Consider the following 21,110-nt stretch of genomic DNA (forward strand, 5'->3'; position numbering starts at 1 on the left):
CCACTCAATATCCTCAAAACACTGAATGAGTTTTTGTTTTTGAGTTCTACATGCTCACAAATCCTCTCATCATAACAAACTAAGCATAGACACAATGCAAATATGAGATGCATTGTGCAGTAGATTAATTTGTTGATTATAACAGGAGTTTTCATGCAAGTGAGCTCAGTCAGCCATGTAATAAAGGGAGCGCTCTTTGTTCGCTTTCTATTACCTAGTCATAATTTAAGGAAAGGGTGTCATGTTTCAGAGTTTCAAAGTTTCAGAAGTGACAAACTCGTCTAATTAAGGCAGTGAACCCACTCATTTGTTCTGTTAGTCACTCCTGAATTTATTATGACAACAGCAACATAAACAATAATAAGAAAAACAAGTCTTTCACATGCATCAAAAAGGCATCATATCACCTTTTGAAAATACTGGATATCAATACAATTTTCAACCTTTATTCTCCTTTGTGACTAAAATGGAATAAAATGTTGATTTCCAATTCACATACTATCCATTCTATTCAAAATGATGGCGCTTTTCCACTGCGTGGTACGGCTCGGCTCGGTTTGCGTTTCCACTGCAGTTTAGTAGCCTACCACTTTAGAGTGGGTGGGATTAATTACATGTCGTTATAGTTGCGCCGCCGCCTCTACTGCCGTGACTCCTGGAAAACTTTTTCATTCTGCGTCGCCCATCAAGCTCTCGCTGGATCCGCTCCTCAGCTTTTAACGAGAGGAATGGCTGTACTTCCTCAACAGGCCACAGAACCATTTTTTGGCTGTTGAAAAAAGGTGCCCTCGTTCAAAACAGTTGCGTTCGATCCTTCGCTGGCTGTGCTGTTTTAAATCTAGAGCAGTGATTCTCAAACTTTTTACAGCGGCGTACCCCCTGGGGCATTTAACATTCTTCTGCGAACCCCCCCTCCTCCACTTAGACCGCAGATATTTTATTTTTTACCTTTATAGAGGCAAATATTTTCTATCCTTATTAAATGTATCTTATGTCATGTTTTATGTCATAGTCTTAACATTCCATTAAGTGTAGGCTATTATTATTAATACAATAAAGCAATAAATTATGGCAAATCGAAGTGATTTGCCTCAATATTCCAACGATATCATTTCTCTGTCGTTATCGTGCTTGGTGTGAACGGGCCTTTAATGGATATTATTGCTCACAACCCATTGCGTGTTCAATTCAGAACTACAAACCCAAATAAACAGTATTAAAAAACTACAAACATGGTGGATATGCAAGACAGATGGTTAAGTAGAGAGGTCTGAATAAAGGGGTTTAAGTGGCTAAACCAGTCTATTCCATTGTAAACAGCTTAATTATAATCATAAAACATCTTCTGACTTTTGGCTTGCATGAATATAGTGGTCTCCATTGAGGCTTTGTCGTAATTTTAAAAGAACCGGCAAAAGGAAGTGAACATGGCTTTCTTTTGACTTCTAAAGCAGGAAGCTTCAGAGAGGACCATAGACTTGTTTGATCTCAATAAAAGCTCCTCACACAATAGAAGGTCTTGCTCTGTTTAAAAAGCTACTGCGCCCGTGCGTGCGTGCGGGAAGAGACGAGGATCAGGGACGCCTGTTGATGGGGCTTGTTGGAATTACCATAGCAGAACAGACTCATTCCCCTTTCACAACATCATGTCCCACAATAGCGGCTTTCAAACGGCCCCACTACTTAATGAAGACCTCTAATGATATGCTAACGGCGCGTCGTTTTAATTACTGTTTAAAGTAGTTAAGTACCAAACAATGTATTGCAGCTAAATGAGCAGTATTCGAAATCACTCTCTCTTTTGGATGATTTTGGCAAACTTGAAACTAAACGCGTACTAATTGAATCGGCGATGCGTGATGCGCACGTTTGCGCGCAGTGGTAAGATGGGTATGTTTATCTTTATTTTTAATAAATGGGTGGTATTAATAATATCATTGTAATATTTTTATAATTTGAGATCCTTGAGCCTATCATTAAGGTATGAATTCACGAGTATCTTAAATCAAATTTCGCTTTCTGTAGCTCTAGTACAACCTAGTGAAGATGACAAGAGCTGACACTGATGGAATTAAGAAAACAACCCCACGTTCTCGTTTACTGTAGGTACAAGAATACTTTAGGAGCGTATACGTAACACGTTTACGTTTAAGAACCGGTTCAAGAGTCAATTTGGCGATGTATTTATCTTAATGTGCGCTTTGTCATGTAATGCTTATAATATACCATTGAATGTTTAATTCATTTATTTTATACATTTTTTGAATGAACATTTTCTACTTTTTGTCACTGGTTTTACTGTGTGCGTAATTCTCTGTGGCAGCAGCCTCGTATAATGTCAGTAAAGTAGGCTTTGGGAATTGAATAGTAGCTCCACCTCCCCGTCTAAAGCAGCGAAAGCCCACCTGAGGCAGTCCTGGGCGTGGAGGTGGAGCCTTCTCCCAGCCTCCCATTCCTAACAGTGAATCAGTCTGTTCATTCACATTCACACGCGGGCCAGCCAGTTCACAGGCGTTTCAAACACAGCTCTCTCCAGTGGAGTGAGGAATTTTCTCCCCTGAGCAGACAGGAAAGGAAATCAGTCATGGATTTATTACTTTTCTATTTGGTCTTCGGACCTTCTATAAACGTTATTTAGTTCGGAGGATTTTTTTTTATTATTATTATTATTTATATATATATATATATTTTTTTTTTTTTTTTTTTTGCGAATTCGCCTCATTGGAATACTATGCAAGCATCGATGTGATGTTGGAATAAAACGAAGAGGACTCGTGAAGCAAATCGCAGCGGGACTTTAGCGATTTATCGATTTAGCGAAAACACAACATGATCCTTACCCGTAAGTAGCCAATGTTTGAGAATACATTATTTGATAATACTCTTGAGTTTCTGTCTATTGAGTATTATTAGATTAAATGCTGTTAATTCAATACATGAATGATACTGCATCCTAAACGCAATAGTTTGACTGATTGACTTGACTTGAAGTGAATCTGAGAGGTGGCATTGATAGTAGCCTACAAGTAATAATATCATATTGAAGAGCTACATTAATTCCAGTTGTTTATGGTGGACAACGCTGTTAATGGAAGTTGTATAACTACCAATGCAATAACTACGGTTTGGTGTCAGTAATAATCCTCCTACAAATTTCAGTGAGATGATCTTCACTTCAGACCATGCCTGACAGAAGTTATCAAACTTTATTTTGTATTTGCTTGTAACAGCTATTGCATTAGGCTATATTGCTTATGAATATTCATATTGTAGCTGTTTCTGGGACCTGCTGTATTTGTAAGAAACGAACTAAAGTGGTCACCGAAAGGTTGCCGGTTCGAGCCCTGCAAATTGCAGTTCCAACCATTATGGGGACATTTATAATACGTTCTGACAACGAATGAAAATTGTCATAAAGTATTTTTATTGATTGTCATTTGACGGTGCATTTGGAGTATATGTCAGTGGAATATAACTTTAACAGTTTAAGAAGCGGATATGTTATGTTAAATATGGAATGAATGTAGTGCTCTTTAATTTTCTTAGTTATTCCGCTTTCAATTTTCATCTCTTCCTAAAGCTTAGAGTTTAAGAGTGCAATTATTTGGGTGGTGCGTGAGATACATTTCATGCGCAACACCGGCGCTCCAGGCTGTCCGATAAGTAATCTCCCCTCGCGCTCCCCGAATCTCGTCACGTCTCCATTGGTTTTACGCGGATTTCACATAGTTCGGAGATAAGATTTCGTCAGAGTTGTTCTGAGTTTTCATTCAGTCTAAGTGCAGAGAATTGGGGGAAGTTTTGCTATAATCTGGCATTGCCAAAGAGCGCTTGGAGAGCGTGCTGAAGAGTGGGGATTTTAACATTATCCAGTGTTTTCAAACAGAACTTAAGTAGCCAAATGTAGATTATAAATTCGATAACCAAAGTTTGCCAGAGTTAAATTAGCCTAAATGCAAACTAAATGGCCTGAGGATGTCACCATAGCAACAGTTCGCTGATTGTTTCTTTTAGGATCAATATCGGACCAACACTAACATTATCTCCTTATTTATAGATTTAAACATCACAAATCTTATCTCACTAGACTAAATATATAGCTAAAGCTATAAAAAGCTGTTTTATTTAAAACATCTTCATGATTAGCTAGTTTACAGTTAGCTAACAAAAATAAATAGGCCTGTATACGATAAATAAAAATTATTTTATAATTTGCACACATGAGTCTGTACTATATAACATAACCCATAACTATAAAATAAATTTTTGCTCAGTTGCAGAATTTATGTGAGTCTACTTGCCAAGCTCAGAATTGCAACCTCCTTTTTGCATTCCAAAAAGAATGCAATATTTTAAAGTGTATATTCTGTTGCTGTTGGAGGTTTGGTGTCTTTTTCTATCCAGGCAGAGGTTGATAAACTTAGGGTCATGCTAACTCCAGGTGATAAGGCAGTGAGCAGGTCAGTTAGGAGTCAAAGAAAAGAATGTCATGCTTAAAATATGTAACTTTGAAGTTGACATACATGCACCCCCTGATAATCTACAGTCATGGTTTTTGGTGAGCATGATGGACTCAAATACAGGTAAAGAGCCTTAAAACTCAAACACATTTTCTTAAACACTCCATATGGCTCTAAATCCACTGAAACCTTCATATAAAAACGTTTGGAAGTGTGGGCAGGTTTATGGCCACAAATCTCCTTTATTGCCTTCTGAAAACAGTGTGATTGCTGGGTTTTAGTCTATGTAAGGCTAAACGCTTTTAACTAGTTGCTGTTGCTTTAAGGTCGCTTGGTGCATAAGAAGCCCTCTGTCATATCAGAGGAGGGTCTCTCTTTCTTCACCTCTTCAAGTAATCTTTTGATCATAGATAGAAAGGATAGGGTGGCATATCATTGAGCGTATCAAATCATCTGACCTGAGATCAGCCTTGCGTTACACAAAGTGGCCAGTCACCAGACCTGGCCAAGCTGGCTCCAGGTCAGTGATAGCTAATGTTTAAATCTGTCAGAAAGTCTGAGACAGACATGGACCCATCTGGCCAAAGTGTGTGTAGGTGGCTGGGATAGTGGTGTTGAGTGACTGTGTTGATGGGGTAACCCTATGATCCCCTGTGTTTGTGACCAGATGGAGGGGATCTTCTCATTTTCAGAGATACCTGACTCTCCCTCTCTACCCCCATATGTCTGTAGAAGGCCATGCCAAAATATGATATGCATGATCCTCAACAAATGATGTATGACTGCTCTTGATCTGCAGATTTAAAGTGTATGTGTGGAAAAGATGGAAGATAAAGAGCTCAGTGTCTAGGACAAATAGGACATCAGGTCACATGAATCGCTGATGAAATTTCTCCTAGTTCCGCTCAAAGACTAGGTATTAATGTTTGTGTGTTATTCATTTGAAACAGAGCTTTTTTAACTAGAATAGCACTATTTACAGCTTCAAAAGCCTTCAATTAACCCACATAACACTTGAAACCAGGCTATACAATGAATTTGGGTTCACATCTAAATATAAAGGTTCTTTATCAGCATCGATGGTTCCATGAAGAACCTTTAATAATCATGGAATATTTCCATTGTACAATAGGTTCTTTATAGTGTGGAGAGTTCTTCAGATTATTAAAGTTTTTCAAGCTGAAAAAAGGGTCTTTTGAGAATTGATCACTGAAAGGTTCTTCCCCCTTTTGGAAGCTTTATTTTTTAGAGTGTTGGATCTGCTTCCATTATAGCAGAGAGATCTGTCTACGTAAACTCGCTTACGCACACACATGCATTCATACACAGAGGTTACACCTCCTCCCTCCCATGCTGAGGAACCATCGGTCAGCGATTGTGAGAACTTCCTGTGACAGGAAAAAGAGGAAGAGGAGGAGAGAGTAGAGAAGAGGAAGAAGAGAGGGAGAAGGAAGTGTAATTTTAGAAGAGGCAAAAAAAGTTCAGCTAGCAGGAATTCAACTTTGGCCAGGTTAATGGGACATTCTCCCAAGATATTTTGTCTGTCAGTCTGTCTCTGAGTCAGGAGGCTGTAGTCTGCCTCTTTGTGTTGTCTGTCTCTTTTTTTATTTCCCCCCTCTCTCATCAACATAAATTAAAATTTCATTCATTTGATACAAACGGAAGCATTAGGTGGAGTGCACACTGTATGCTTTGATAAAAGGAGAAAACACACAAAGGCACATGTTTCTGTGACGGATGCTGGCCAGACATCCTGTGTGCTCGACTCAGGTCACCATTGCAGAATTCGCAGGTCATGCATCCACTAGAAGGCTGGCACCAAGATATGAAGCAGATGGATTGTAGATTAAGGCTGATAGAAAGAGGAAGAGAGATGGGAGGAGGCAGTGATGACTGTTGGTTCCCTTTTGTTTGCAGTGTTTTAAAACACTAAATCAAAACTATATGATGAAAGAATGTAGGTTTTAGAGAAAAGGAAAGAAGGAAAAAAAACATCCAATACATACTTTTTTTGTCAAATATTTGTGTGTATATATATATATATATATATATATGTGTGTGTGTGTGTGTGTATATATGTATATATACGTATGTATCTATATATATACATATACAGTGGGTACGGAAAGTATTCAGACCCCCTTAAATTTTTCACTCAAACAAACACACACACTAAATAATGTGTGTATAAGCATTATATTGACCATCCACCAACATGAGATCTAGATTTGACTATCAGCAACCAGAGAAAAAAAAAATATCAGTCAACCACTAGGTTATTTAACTTTGATTCTTAATGATGTCACTTTTTTCCATAACGACTATTTATATTAGTTAGTAACTGTTGCTGAATTAATTTAGATGACCCATGGCTTGCGTACTAATTCACATATATGAAATAATGACATATGTAGGCCTTCTGGGATATTTTTTTTGGCTTGGAAACATACTATGTGTCATATTAAGAGGAAAAAGTGCTCAGAACGTCCAACCCTGTGAAGTAATACTGACGTCAGTCTGGCTTTCAACACAATGTTAGTTAAGTTACTCAATCTGATGGGTTTGTAGCTAAAATGTATAGTTTCCTTCATATATAAACGCATGTACCGTACAATCAAGGAAAAATCAAAGGCTGTTTACTTTACTTGGGAGGTTCAACCTATTTCACATTCTCTCTGAGGTCGAATGTTCGACATTCTGTGTGTTACAGGATGTAAGGCGTTCTCTGTGTTTGTGTTGGCGCTGAAGGCCTCCATTATCTGGCCTTGAACAAAAGGAGGTGTGTCCTCCAAAGTGTCCATGGCAACTGTGGAATGAGCCGCTCTTATTGGCTTCCCATCGGCCTCGGAAAGGCAAGGGAAGTGTGGTTGCCGCCTGGCGTGGGGATCCGCACAGACTTGCGGGGAGAACACAGGATGCGACGTGCGCACACAAACATGAACTCTATGCTTGACATCCAGCAGTGTTAGAGAGTGTGAAACAACTGCTCAAGTGTGTTTATACTTATCTATCTTCATAAAGACAGCATGTTTGAGTGTAATGCTTTGATGAATGTATCCTTGGTGAGTTTACCTCCTATAAATTTGCCCATAGGAAAGAAAAGTCTCAAATCAGATCTTTTTAGAAGACTTTTGCTGACATTTCTTAGATCCCATTCTTGAAGACACCCCAAGAGCACACATTTTGGATGTTTCCCTTTGCTGACCCATCCTTTTCAGGTCCTGGAGTCACTATTAATGAGCTGATGAGTTGATTCAAGTGTGTTTGATTAGGAATAGTTCGGAAATGTGTAGTATTGGAGGTGCCACCCGGAAAATTGTTGAGAGACGCTGTCTTAGATACTTCTCCTGAGAAAAGACCCTATAATCTCAAACATCTCTGCATGATTTTTGAGGTTCCGTCTCTGGTTAGAAAGCCTTACTTACAATTGGTGTCAGACAGGCACCTGTGTGATAGCAGCCCATTGTAATCAGGCAGGGGGGACACCTTGCCAATGAAAGGAAAAGCCAGTCACTGAGACACTGCCCATCATTTACATTTAAATACATACATTCTTGCAGCTGGATGGTCTTCAGTGGTGCCTAGCCACTGCAAACACACACATACAATCTATACACGCACACTCACACAGGAAGCCACAGCGCTCATTACAGACCATTTCAGAAAAGTGTGTCATTATTTTAAGTGTAGGACATTCCTAAAAGTTCACGAACTCCTAAAAAGTGCTTTCGATCAAAACTCATTCGCTTGAAAGGAATCCCATCAAGTGCATGTGGATTCTTGAGATGGATTAGAGATACAGTTGCATGTGTGCAGTTGAGTCAGATTGATTCTGTTATTTTTGCATTGCTGTCCTTGCTGTCAAAGCATGTTCTTCTCTTGCTTTCTTCTTCTCTTTCCACCAGTAGAGGACCTCCCTTATCACGTGCCTTTGTTGTTGTCATGTGTGCCGTCACTCTCACGCTTGTTCGAGTGGGGAGTCACGTATCTCTGCTAGTAGAGACAGAGTGTGCGTCCTTTCCTCTGGGCAAAGTCTTTTTACGCATATCTTTCGCTCACGTCTCTTTCAATTGATGCCTCCTAATCCCCGGCCTCCTTTTCTTTCTGTTGAAGTGATGGGGAACATATCACAGGTGGTCTTTCAGTTGTGCAAGGCATCATCGCAATCATTGCAATTCGAATAATTGGAATTTTAGGAGTCGGGAATGTGCGCAATTAGCCATTGAGAAAAGTGAGAGGTCCCTCTCTGCTGATTGCAACCTATTGTGAGCTGTAATTGTGTAGATTCTGCTTGTGATAGACGTGCCAGTGGAGAGCCGCAACAGCTGTGTTCCACCTTTAGAGGGCGCTAATAGGGTCTCTGTAGCACTTGAACACAAATCCAAAATAATTTAGATGCTTTTTTTTATTAAAAGGGCTTTAAACAACTGGATAGTCCCCCTGGAGCAACCTGAGGTTAAGTGCCTTGCTTAAGGGCACAATGGATATCAGGATTGATTGCGATCTCAGTAACTCGCCAGTTCCTGAGTCATGCCTACTTGAGTTCAGTTCAGCAAAACTTTGAGATCCTTATCTGCCCATTCACAGAGCTTTTAAAATAATCTGGTTTTGTAATTTTATACCTCACCTTGGTTTCATATTTTTAATCAAGTATTTACATGGAGCGAGTGTTGCTAGTCAAATAATCATCTTAAGTGACAGAATCACAGTTAAACTCCTAATTCTGACACCGTTCTGTATGAAACAACACGTTGACCTCTAGAAGGAGTCAAGATGCCTTCAATGGTGTTTGCCATTTGGCATGGGGTGTCTAAAGGGCCATTCAAAGATAATGGACAGGGATGTGGCACCTCTCCACCACCCCGAAAACAGTTCTGACTGCGTTGGATGGCCACTTAGCACTGCTGTCTCAAACATTACACTATAGCGCCAAGTTGAAAAGTCAAAATATCCAGCACTCAGAAGGGAACTACATAAGAATTTTGAGTGTTTCCACAGTTTTTTTTTATTTATTTCTGTTTAAAGTTCAAGTTCATAAATTTCAACCTCTCTCTCTCTCTTTCTTACAGAAATTGAGGTGAAGGAGGCGTGTACATGGCTGAGGGCTGCAGGTTTTCCACAGTATGCTCAGCTTTATGAAGGTAGGACACTTGTCATCCCAACATCACCAGTTCATGATCGAAGCGCATTGAGTTTCAGTGGCCATTAATGCCTTACCAAATGCATTATCTCACTTTTAGTATCTCTCAATTTCTGTCTATCTCTCCTCGCTTTCAGTCATAGTATTAAGCAGCACTTAAGGTTTGTTAATGATTAGGCGGAGGTGACATTATCTTTTTATATATGAAAAATAATTGTTATATACAACTCACACAGAATCGTATATCAGATAACACCACACCTCAGGTGTCCAACCTTACACACTTTTGACCTACTGACTCCTGCCGGTGTGCCAAGTGAAAGGGGTGTGTTATCAGTTTCAGAAATCTGAGTTGTGTGACCAGCCTGTCGTGATTGCCCCACTATAGATAAGAGCCAGTACAGTAAGGTAAAGGCCTTCAGGAAGTCAATAAAATAATCATGTTATCCCTTGCTCACTGGTACAGACTCACGTACACACCATTTGTGAAGTTGTTAGAACATTTAATAGAGGTAAAATATAATAGTTGTGAATTCCCCCCCCCAAATTTTTTTTTTTTTTAAATTAATGAGCATTTGAGTTATTAAAGACTCAGTTAATAAAGACAGTCTGGGAGCTCTACAGGTTGCTGACTGACTATTGTGACTCCAACACCCCCTTCCTACGCACACACCTCCCACTGTTGAGCACTGCAGTATTGCAGCTGTGTTTGTTTGGCTGGCTAAGACGAACTTCCTCTACCTTTTCAACACCGGAGGAGGGGAGGTTTGTGTGTGTGTGTGTGTGTGTGTGTGTGTGTGCATGATAGAGGGCAGGCACAGATTCCACTTGCTGCCAACAGCCCCCCTTCCACACATAAATACACTTCAACCTGTTTATTGGGTCTCTGTTTGTATTAAATTTATTTTCAATTCAGTTCTGTCCTCTCTTTTCACAGACGGTCAGTTCCCGACTGAGATTTCCTCAGTTACCCGAGATCATGACTTCTTGGATCAAGATGCCATAGAAGCCTTGTGCAGGTGAGACACTCATATTTACCCAAATGAAGATTTGTCAAATGAAGCTAATTTACAGGTACAGTTATACATGTTATCCTCAAAGTATAGCTGCAGAACCGCTATAACTGTACCATATTACAGTTATGTGTATGTCGGATTATGATTTGATGTTAAGACAAAAGAAAACAGACAATTTCAAGAAAATAAAATTAGATTGAAATCTATCAGAATTAATCTACCGGTGCCATGGTTTTCTTGCATTGTCAGGCTTTTATAATTAGCTGATTTTGATCATATTCAGAGTTCAGTTCTATAAATAAACGGACTAATTTTCTTAGAATATTTTTAAAGAAAAAAAAGAGAAAGTGAAGAACTCCATCAGAGGGTCCATCAGAGACCAGCTGGAGCTCACAGACATCTGGAGGCTATTTTCTGGTGCCAGCCCCCCTGATGCAGACAAACACACATTCCCCCAACTCAGGGTCACATGACACTTACCAGGTGGCTTCTGGGATAAGCTTTCCGTATCTTTTGTTGTATTGTTGTCGCCACTCCAGATTTCTACCTCCTTTTTTTTCTTTTATTCCTTTTTTATTCCTTGTCCATCTGTCTTCCTCCTTAATCTGAAGTTTATCCCTCAGCAGCTCATTATCGGGCTTGGGTCCCACCTCTCTCGTTCTCATCTCTTTTTATCTCCATCTATCTCAGTCTGTATCTCTATCTCTTGCTTATCCCCTCTCCGCCCCCTCCTCTCTATCTGTCTCTGTCCAAGGTTTTGACTCTGGCAAAGTCTGTTTGTAGGCTAATGACTGGATTTAGCCTTTGTTTGCGACCCCATGGTTCTTTTCAAAGTATCTGCTTGAAAAACAACTGTCACTGTTTCACTAATTTATCTGTATGTGTGTTTATTGCAGGAGACTGAACACCCTAAACAAGTGTGCTCTTATGAGATTAGAGATCACCCCTCAAAGAAAAAGAGTAAGTGTCTTGTCCCTTTCTCTGTATTTTGCTAAATCATTTCACTTGCTACCCTCTTGCATTCTTTTGTCCAGTCAAAGGTCTTAAATGTGTGTAACTCATGTTTACTTTCTGTGTTGGTTAATTAGAAGGAAAGTCTTGTTTTCTTAGCATTTTCAAGGCCCAGGGGCAGTGCAGAATGGCTTTTATGTCCAAATAAAGGGCTTTGTTAGCGCCCATCCTTCTGATTTTCTTTACTCCTGTTTGTCATGTTTTTCTCACCATACACATCCTAAAACCCCCCTCCATACCATAAAAGGAAGAGAATGCACAGTCTGTTGTTGGTCACTCTGTCAGTGTGGTTTAAGAATGAGGGTGTATAGTCTAAGACTGCCCTAAAGCAATGACTCAAACTACATGCAGGACGAGAATGCAACAACAAACAATCCAACTATGTAATCACAACAGGGAGCTTAGGAAGATAACCGTCATGTCTGACTGCAGCTTCTTTTTCTGCTCTTAAAACTTGTAAGTCTGAACAATGGCAGCCTTGTCAAGTGTGCGTCCTGTTAAGAAAGCTGATGACCCTTTAGTGTCATCTTGTGTTGATGGAGTCAAAGGTAGAGGTCAGGAGATGACTTGAGGAAGTGATCAGCCCTTTTCAAACATACAAGCAGAAACCATCCCTGGAATGCATTGATCTGTTCAGGTGGCCTCTGTAGGGTCCTCCTCTGTTCCTTGTCTTCTTGTCCATAAAGCGTATTTTAAAGTGAAAACAGTCTTTTTGAATTAATAGCTGATTTTCTGGTGGGTAGTGAAGAAACGTTGCACACCATGTCTTCGTTCTTTCCGATCAAAGGCTTGCCCTCAGGGGCTTTAAAATAACAACCCACGTTTTATGGACTTTAGTCGCCTCCGTTATTATGAACCGTGAAGGAGATACCTCTGGATCCCGCGACCCCCTGTTAACCAGCCGACTAGTTTTGCTTTTACTGATTTGTCCATTCTACAGCTAAACTGATATCAACTAACTCAGCTAAGAGTGTAAAATTGTGAACCAGTTCTATATTCTAGAATTACTTAATTAACTCCCTAATCTCTTTAGGAAATTACACAGTTATTAAAAACTATTTTAACAGGCTGTGAAATCTACAGCTATAATTGGTGATAGAGATCTGGCATTGTAGGACAAACAAGTATCGCTCAAATATTTTCACCTCCCGTCCAACCCCTTTGTCCAGGAGTCCCATCACAGGAGACGAGGCTCTCCAGGCTGGCTTAAGGTGATTGCATTGATGGGGGATGGGACCAGACCTGCCCTCTCAGGCTGGGGTGTGAACTCTGAGAGCTGGCCTGGAATTTTGTGTCCACCACCCCCTTCCTTCCATCCCTACCACCCTCAGGGAGGAGATAGATTAACCCGAGTAAAGCGAAGAGGGAGAATGGTGAACATGTGACTGTGCTGTGACATGGCTAAGCCAACCACAATAAAAAGCTTTTTCCTTTAGTGGTCCCTGGTTTTATGCATATGACACTTTATCAAGCCCAAGAGGCTTGTAAGAGTGAGAAAACTGATTCTCCTCACAATGCTAGATTCATGAAGTGAGGGAATGAATCGGATCAATTTGACACTAAAACAACAAGCTTTGTTGCAGATTCAGGTTCGCATTATTTGTCTTTACTTTTTCAAACGTGACAACAAGACTTCAGTCATTAGTGTACTTGGCTGCTTTGATATTAAAAGTATTGACTCTCTTCCATATTATTTCAGAGTGAAGACTCTGATGAGGATGAGCCATGTGCTATAAGTGGCCGTTGGACTTTCCAGCGGGACAGCAAGCGTTGGTCTCGCCTGGACCTGGATGTATTCTCCCCTCCAGCTGGAGACACTGGCTCCTTCACTCCCTTCCTATCCCTAGATGATTGTTTTGCCAGAGGAACCCTTCTAAAGGAAGGAGTTAATGCTAGTGCAGAGAGTGTCTTAACAGATCTTAGTGAGCAGCCAGAGGTGTGCTCTCTGCACAGTGCTGGTAGTGGAGGTCGAGGAGGATTCCTGAGTACCACTGTACCATCCATCCCTGCTACAACCATCTCCAATGCTAACACAGCCACCACGACCAGGGCGAGCTCAGTTGCTAGTGTTTGCTCCTCTGGAACATCAGGTGCCAATGAAGACTCCCTGTCTGATGGGCTTCCATCACCACTGGAAAGCAGCACCTTTGCATTCAATGTAAAACCAAGCTTGATAAGCAGTGGTGCTGAAAAAAGCACACGTTCAAGAGCAAAGAATTTCTTGAAGCGCATGGAAAGTTTGCGGTTACGCACCAGTAGCAATGCAGCCTCCAAGCATAAAAAGAAGGGTGTAGCTGGGCAAGGTAGGCTGGAGATCAGTGGGCCTGTGCTGAAAGAGGGTCTTGATGAAGACAAACTGCGACGCCTCAACTGTGTGGACATTGCAACTCTGGATCGCAATGCAAACCGAAACCGAAGCATTACCTATTCAATGCAGACGAGTAGTGGGAGTGCAGGGAGTAGCCAATCAGAGGCCAGCAGTGGGAGTGCTGTCAGTACACCCAGTCCGGTCTCAAGAGCACGTAGTCACAGCACAGCAGCGGGGTCTACAAAGAGAGGTGGGATGTACCTGGAAGGCTTTGACCCATTTAATTTCGTTGTGCTGCAACCTTCGAAAGACCAAGAAGGGAAGCAGAATCACCAGACCCAAAGTAAGAGGATGGAGCCAAGCTCAACTGCAGAGAACAATCGACGCAACCGTCAGAGTTCAGATAACAGACGTATGGAGGACAAAAAGATTCGAGAAGAGGAAGGAGGTGTGATCTTCTTCTATTTGCCTAAAGGCCACAAGCCTGGCACTTTTCCTAAAGCACTTGCGGACGGGGGATCCTTTCGTGGTGGGGACAACATAAGTCGGCGCCCTCCCCGGAGGGGCTCTGCTGCCTCACTAGACAGTCGATTGAGTGTCTATGATAACGTTCCTTTCTCAGAAGTAGGAGATGATGAGGCTGAAGCAGAAGGAGAAGAGGAGTCAAAACTTGAGGACGCTTTGGAGCGAGTCAGTGGCCTGCAGCGACTGGTCAATACCTGGTCAGAAACAGGAACTGGGGAAGAAGAAGAGGATGAAGAGGAAGAGGAAGGGGATTCAGATTCAGCCCTTGATTCTGCATCTCCTTGTCCATCATCCCCACTGCAGAACCACTTAGAAGAGACAGAGAACGGCAGTGACCAGGACAGCACTGGAAACCCGTTAGCAGAAAGGGATGAGACACTCAGCTCACGTGAAAGATGTGACTCTGGTGTGGGAGCATCACTTACACGAGCCAACAGGTGAAACCCTCTCAAACACACACACACACACACACACACACACACACACACTAAGTAGTCTCTGAGACAAAGATGTCTTACTTTTTTTTTTTTTTTACTGGAAGTGCTACCAAAACCGTTCCTGTAGTATTTTAGAGCTTTGGCAAAACTTAATGGACAACTATCATGCCAAAAAAGCACACTGAATTATGGAACAGGGAGGTTGAGAAGGAGTGAGAGAGCATGTCAGAACGGCTCACCTTACATAACAAGGGATACTTGAAGGATACGGAATCCCAGTGGAATGTACCACATGAATTCTAACAGCCCCCACCTGGTGATAGAGGCCTTGATTAATCCCTGTTATCTGCAGCTGATCCTTAGCTTGTGTTTATGTATGTATACACAATATGTGCAAGTCAAGGTACTTATTCTTTCAAGTTTGAACTGTGTACTTATGAGTGTGTGTGTAGTGTTAATGTAATAAATTCTGTGTGGTTCATGTCTTGCAGTTTATAAACACTAATTTATATTAGTCTGTAATGTCTATGTTTTGAACATTTTGTGATTGTTTGAACTAGGTTAGGTGTAACATTTCTATGAACGTTTATGTTGCAGACCCCAGAAACTGCGCTGGCCAAGTTTCCAGAGCTCCCACAGGCCAAGTCTGTCGTCAACAGTACTACAAGTTGGATGTCAGTCAGTTCTGCAGATGAACCTCCTTCAGAAATACAGCCTCCTCAAACTTACCGCTCTACTGGAGAGACACACACCCACCAACAAGCATGGCTTCAGCTGGTGAGGATTCAAACCAATATGAAAATATGAAAAAAATCTAATTTCGAATATTCGTCGAATTAAAAAAAAAATCCACATTCTAATGCAAAAACGTCAGGCAGCCTATCAGTGGCACACGAAATGCGACGATGATGTAAGTGTCATTGCATTTTAATGCTTTTGTTAGCCTATTCAGTTGAACCCACTAGATGCGGCGCTGCTACGTTGTTTATTCAATATATTGGCAGAAAACGAGAGCATCAGTGTGGAGAAGATGTTGTTTACGTCAAAACTGAAACCAAGCCGTTCACACAGAACGCATATTTATCACATTTTCTAGAGGGACATCTATCAGCGTTGCAATCGCGTCTGGCACAAGAGAGCGGCATGTTTTGAACTGTAAACTGTAAAATTAATGTAAGTTCAACTTTTAAAAAACATGTCTCAAGACTTTATGGCATTTTTTCCCCATCCCACTGTATCTCATGTTTTTAAATGAAGAAAGTAGCCTACTCTTTGTGATTGGTTTTCTTTGTATTAAACTATACATACATACATACATGGTGATGTTTTTTTTCTAATTGTTTAAGCAACTTTATTAATTATATATGGTTTATAAAGATTATTTTAAACATTATGCACTTTTTTTTCAAAGATAGTCGTGTTATTTTATTATGCTTTGAAGAAACATGCATACTATTTTGTGTGATGCGCCCTCTTGTGGCCTCAGGAGAGAAGCCAAAAACGTTTTTTCCGCTAACTGAAATTATGCCTTTTAAATTCGAATATAATTCAAATTTTGATAATATTTAAGTAGAAAATTCGATTTAGTTTTTCAGTCATTTTGACAGCCCTAAAACACACAAAATTAAGTTTACATTCTTTCTTTACTGCTTTACCCTTTTCCCATCTTCCTACCTCTCCACTAGGAGTTGATTATGTCAGACCATATCACAAAGCTGTGGCTTTTCAGTCCAGTAAATTCGCTGTTCCTGTTATTAGTGTTCACTCACACACACACACGCACACACACACACACACACACCTGCACATCAGCACATATATATGAGAGGTTTTAATATGTGAAACCACCATACATCATGATAGTGACAAGCCAAGTATTTGGCACCTCAGAGATATCCACACATGCACAGACACACACAACATCGGTCGGAAAGACAAACACCCTGCCACACAGATGTCCGCACGTGTGTTCGTTCCCTTTTATTCCTCCTGCTCAAAGCCATTGTCTGTTGTGTCAGTGTTTATACTTTTGCCTGTAAAGGTGGAAACAGCTTTTAGTGGCCCCTCAGCTTCTAGAGGTTTTTCTATTAAATAGCCTACACAATTATCTACACACTCATACACTTACAAACCGACATCCTGTTGACACATGCTGCTCATAAGTAGCTATGTGTGCCTCTAAACACTTAGAACCAAGTTTTGCAAAAAAATATCAGAACTGTTTTTGCTAGTTATGTATGGACTGTTTGCTCTGTATGATTTGACATTCAATTAGTAATATGGAATGTTGCACAGTAAAGAAATAAAAGTAGCAAAAGTAGCTACTTTTTTAACACTTTGCTGTTTGTAATGTCACTTTGTATTTGTTGATACATTTTGTGTGCTTTACAGGGCTGTTCCAAAGTTTATGAAGAGGATCAAGGTTCGAGACTATAAGGACAGGAGTGTGTTTGGCGTTCCACTGCAGGTGATAGTTCAAAGGAGCGGACAACCCCTGCCTCAGAGTATTCAGCAAGCCATGCGTTACCTACGGAGCCAATGCCTCGACCAGGTGAGAGATGACAAATGTGCACATATGCGAGTATGCACATCCAAATGGGTACTTCAAAGAAAATTGCACAAACACGTCATAGCATACCTAACTTTGGTTTGTTCAGTGGTATATTCAATCTCCTATAGAAAAACTAAAATCTGATTTTGTTTGTTTTGTTTTGTTGTAAAGAAAAAATACATTTTTAAGAGAAATAAAAATATCTGGTCAATGTCATAACCTAGTTAAATTATCCCTATTTGAACAGCTGTTTAGTTGCATGGTCCCTGTTGTGTTGTTACATGCAACAGGGCCATATTTAAGCACAATACATCTGTTGTTTTATCACCACATACTTGAGTTCAACACTCAGTCTAAGTTTGCATGTAGCACAATAACCTCAAAAGGCCTGAATGTTCTGGTTACATATATTTACTAGTTACATATTACCAAAGTTAGCCACATGGTTGACATTCCATTCCAAGGGTGTTTAAGAGAAAGCAAATGATCTATGGACTATAGACAGAGCTCTCTCTCTCTCTCTCTCTCTGGTGTCAAATGAAAAAAAAACTGCTTTGCAATTTACATAATAGTTACACTTTTAGGCTTTTCCAGTCTTTGTAACTGGGTTATGTAAGAAGCAGTAGGGAGTTTTCTTAGAGATGCCTTTCCTGTGTTTGGAAAACTTGCGGTCACACCGGTAAATCATCTATTTAGCTGTCAGTTTGGAAAAGAAAGAGAGAGAATGCAAATTAATTGTCAAAATATAATAAATAAAAATTTAAAATTAAAGACATTTTGCAACTGAGCTGCAACTTCAAAACATATTCAGGCAGAAGTGTTTTTACTATTTATACTAAATGTCTAACCATCTTTCTCTACAGGTTGGGCTATTTAGGAAGTCAGGGGTGAAGTCACGTATCCAAGCCCTTCGCCAAATGAACGAGTCATGTGGCGCTGGTGGGGGCGGAGTCAACTACGAGGGCCAATCAGCTTATGACGTGGCCGACATGCTAAAGCAGTATTTCCGAGACCTTCCAGAGCCTCTGCTTACCAGAAAACTCTCTGATACATTTCTACAGATATATCAATGTAAGAACACACATAGAATTCACCTTTTAGGTGTTTTGTAGAAGACCACACACTTGCACTGACATATTCCGGTACAAAATGTACTCACAAACAATGATATCTTGGCTTTTAAAACAAGAACACACACACACACATTAAAAGAGCAAGACATTTCATATCCAGAGGGCAGCTCACAACTACACAAAGACTGTACTACAGGTGCATCTCAATAAATTAGAATGTCATGGAAAAGTTCATTTATTTCAGTAATTCAACTCAAATTGTGAAACTTGTGTATTAAATAAATTCAATGCACACAGACTGAAGTAGTTCAAGTCTTTGGTTCTTTTAATTGTGATGATTTTGGCTCACATTTAACAAAAACCCACCAATTCACTATCTCAACAAATTAGAATACTTCATAACACCAATAAAAAAAAACATTTTTACTGAATTGTTGGCCTTCTGGAAAGTATGTTCATTTACTGTACATGTACTCAATACTTGGCAGGGGCTCCTTTTGCTTTAATTACTGCCTCAATTCGGCGTGGCATGGAGGCCACACAGCCTCAGTCCATTCCTTGTGAAGTTCACTCAAATTCTTGAATCAATTTTGCTTGACAATCCTCATAAGGCTGCGGTTCTCTCGGTTGGTTGTGCATCTTTTTCTTTCACACTTTTTCCTTCCACTCAACTTTCTGTTAACATGCTTGGATACAGCACTCTGTGAACAGCCAGCTTCTTTGGCAATGAATGTTTGTGGCTTACCCTCCTTGTGAAGGGGGTCAATGATTGTCTTCTGGACAACTGTCAGATCAGAAGTCTTCCCCATGATTGTGTAGCCTAGTGAACCAACCTGAGAGACCATTTTGAAGGCTCAGGAAACCTTTGCAGGTGTTTTGAGTTGATTAGCTGATTGGCATGTCACAATATTCTAATTTGTTGAGATAGTGAATTGGTGGGTTTTTGTTAAATGTAAGCCAAAATCATCACAATTAAAAGAACCAAAGACTTAAACTACTTCAGTCTGTGTGCACTGAATTTATTTAATACTTCGAGTTTCACAATTCGAGTTGAATTACTGAAATAAATGAACTTTTCCACGACATTCTAATTTATTGAGATGCACCTGTATACTATAGATGCTTGTTCTTGGATGGGTGAATCATTCCGAAAGGGTAAAGAAATCTAAACAAGTTCAGGAAATAGCTGTCAAGTGACGTTTTAGCAAATGCCAGTAGTTACTCACAAGCAGCTTAGTGTGTACTTACCACCGCTATTTCACAGCACGCACACACTCTAATATGTGTGTGTGCTCACCTCAAATATCAGAATCTTAAACAACTCCAAACACGTACATCACTTTGGTAACCCGTTCATAAACTAGTGTGTAGAAGTTGCCAAGGTACATGCTTATGAAATTTTATTTGGTTTGAAGCTGCATTTATTTCAGTTTAAATGTATTAGTTATATTTAGTCATGCAATGTTTTAAGAAAATGTGATATAAAATATAATATAATATAGTATATAATAGAATTGTATAGATTTAAGAGCTCTGTCGGCCATGTGTCGAAAATTTACAACAAGTCTTCCAATTGTAATGAACAGAACATGGTATTATATTGATACTGTAATGTTATGGTACACTCTTAAAAATAAAGGTGCTTCACAATGCCATAGAAGAACCTTTTTGTCTAAATGGTTCCATAAAGAACCGTAAACATCTGAAGAACCTTTCTGTTTCACAAAAGGTTCTTTGTGGCGAAAGAAGGTTCTTCAGATTATAAAAAGGTAAGAAAGTGATGTTTTTAAAAAGCACCTTTAACTGAATGGTTCTTCTATGGCATCGCTGTGAAGAACCTTGTAAGCACCTTTACTTTTAAGAGTGTACATTTTTCTTGCTTGAACAGACCAGAATAGATTTTTAGAGACAAGATGTCTTGTACCTCACATAAACTCCACAATAACTCCAGTCTTTCAGCAAAATAGTTTGATTAAAGTGGTCTGTTACCACAACCAAAATTATGGAGAAAACAACCAGCACAAATATGTTCTCTCAAAGACTATAGCTGACCCCAACCACAAGGGAGGTCTCGGCATCCCACACAGAAAAGCAAGGGTTTGTGTGTGCCTGTTTTGTGCTCACACAGGGTCTTTCATTCCCAAGGGCGAAAATATCAGAAATCATCTGATGAACACTCACACACAATTCCATTCATGACATTTCAGTTCACATCAATTCATCCTTTGCTGTTCAAAAGCTGCTTTTCTTCAGTGGCACATTACAACACATTGTAGATATGCTGAAAATAAAAATCCTTCTCTCGGTTCACTTGGTTTATATTGTTGATTTCTGAAGTTTAAACACCCCTCCCTGATCTGGACTAACTCCCTTCCTTCCTTCTCTGAATGACATAATGAAAAAGAATAGTGTTGTGGGTGTGCTGATTGTATTTTAACTTCTTATATTTTTAGATTTAATTTTTTTTTAATAAAAATATATAAAAATGCATATAAAATTATAACATTTTAATTAAATAAAAAATATTATACAGTAAAATAATACTATATATATATATATATATATATATATAGTGGTGTGAAAAAGTGT

General features: G+C 39.8%; 1 protein-coding gene across 2 annotated transcripts in view; it reads left to right on the plus strand.

Moving 5' to 3' along the window:
• Positions 1-21,110, plus strand: part of LOC107562932 (rho GTPase-activating protein 7-like) — a 141,430-nt gene that overhangs the window by 98,707 nt on the left and 21,613 nt on the right. The window contains exons 1-8 of one of the 2 annotated variants that reach the window (XM_016247691.1): positions 2,702-2,842; positions 9,530-9,601; positions 10,538-10,619; positions 11,513-11,576; positions 13,327-14,897; positions 15,495-15,674; positions 17,289-17,448; positions 18,312-18,519. In XM_016247691.1, the coding sequence (XP_016103177.1) occupies positions 2,830-2,842; positions 9,530-9,601; positions 10,538-10,619; positions 11,513-11,576; positions 13,327-14,897; positions 15,495-15,674; positions 17,289-17,448; positions 18,312-18,519 (2,350 nt within the window). In that variant the 5' untranslated portion in view covers positions 2,702-2,829. Of the gene's footprint in view, positions 1-2,701; positions 2,843-9,529; positions 9,602-10,537; positions 10,620-11,512; positions 11,577-13,326; positions 14,898-15,494; positions 15,675-17,288; positions 17,449-18,311; positions 18,520-21,110 lie in introns of those variants that run through there. The other variant, XM_016247690.1, reaches the window with a different exon arrangement.

This window comes from Sinocyclocheilus grahami, unplaced genomic scaffold (assembly GCF_001515645.1).
Source record: "Sinocyclocheilus grahami isolate Dianchi unplaced genomic scaffold, SAMN03320097.WGS_v1.1 scaffold848.1, whole genome shotgun sequence".
Classification (NCBI taxonomy): Eukaryota; Metazoa; Chordata; class Actinopteri; order Cypriniformes; family Cyprinidae; genus Sinocyclocheilus; species Sinocyclocheilus grahami.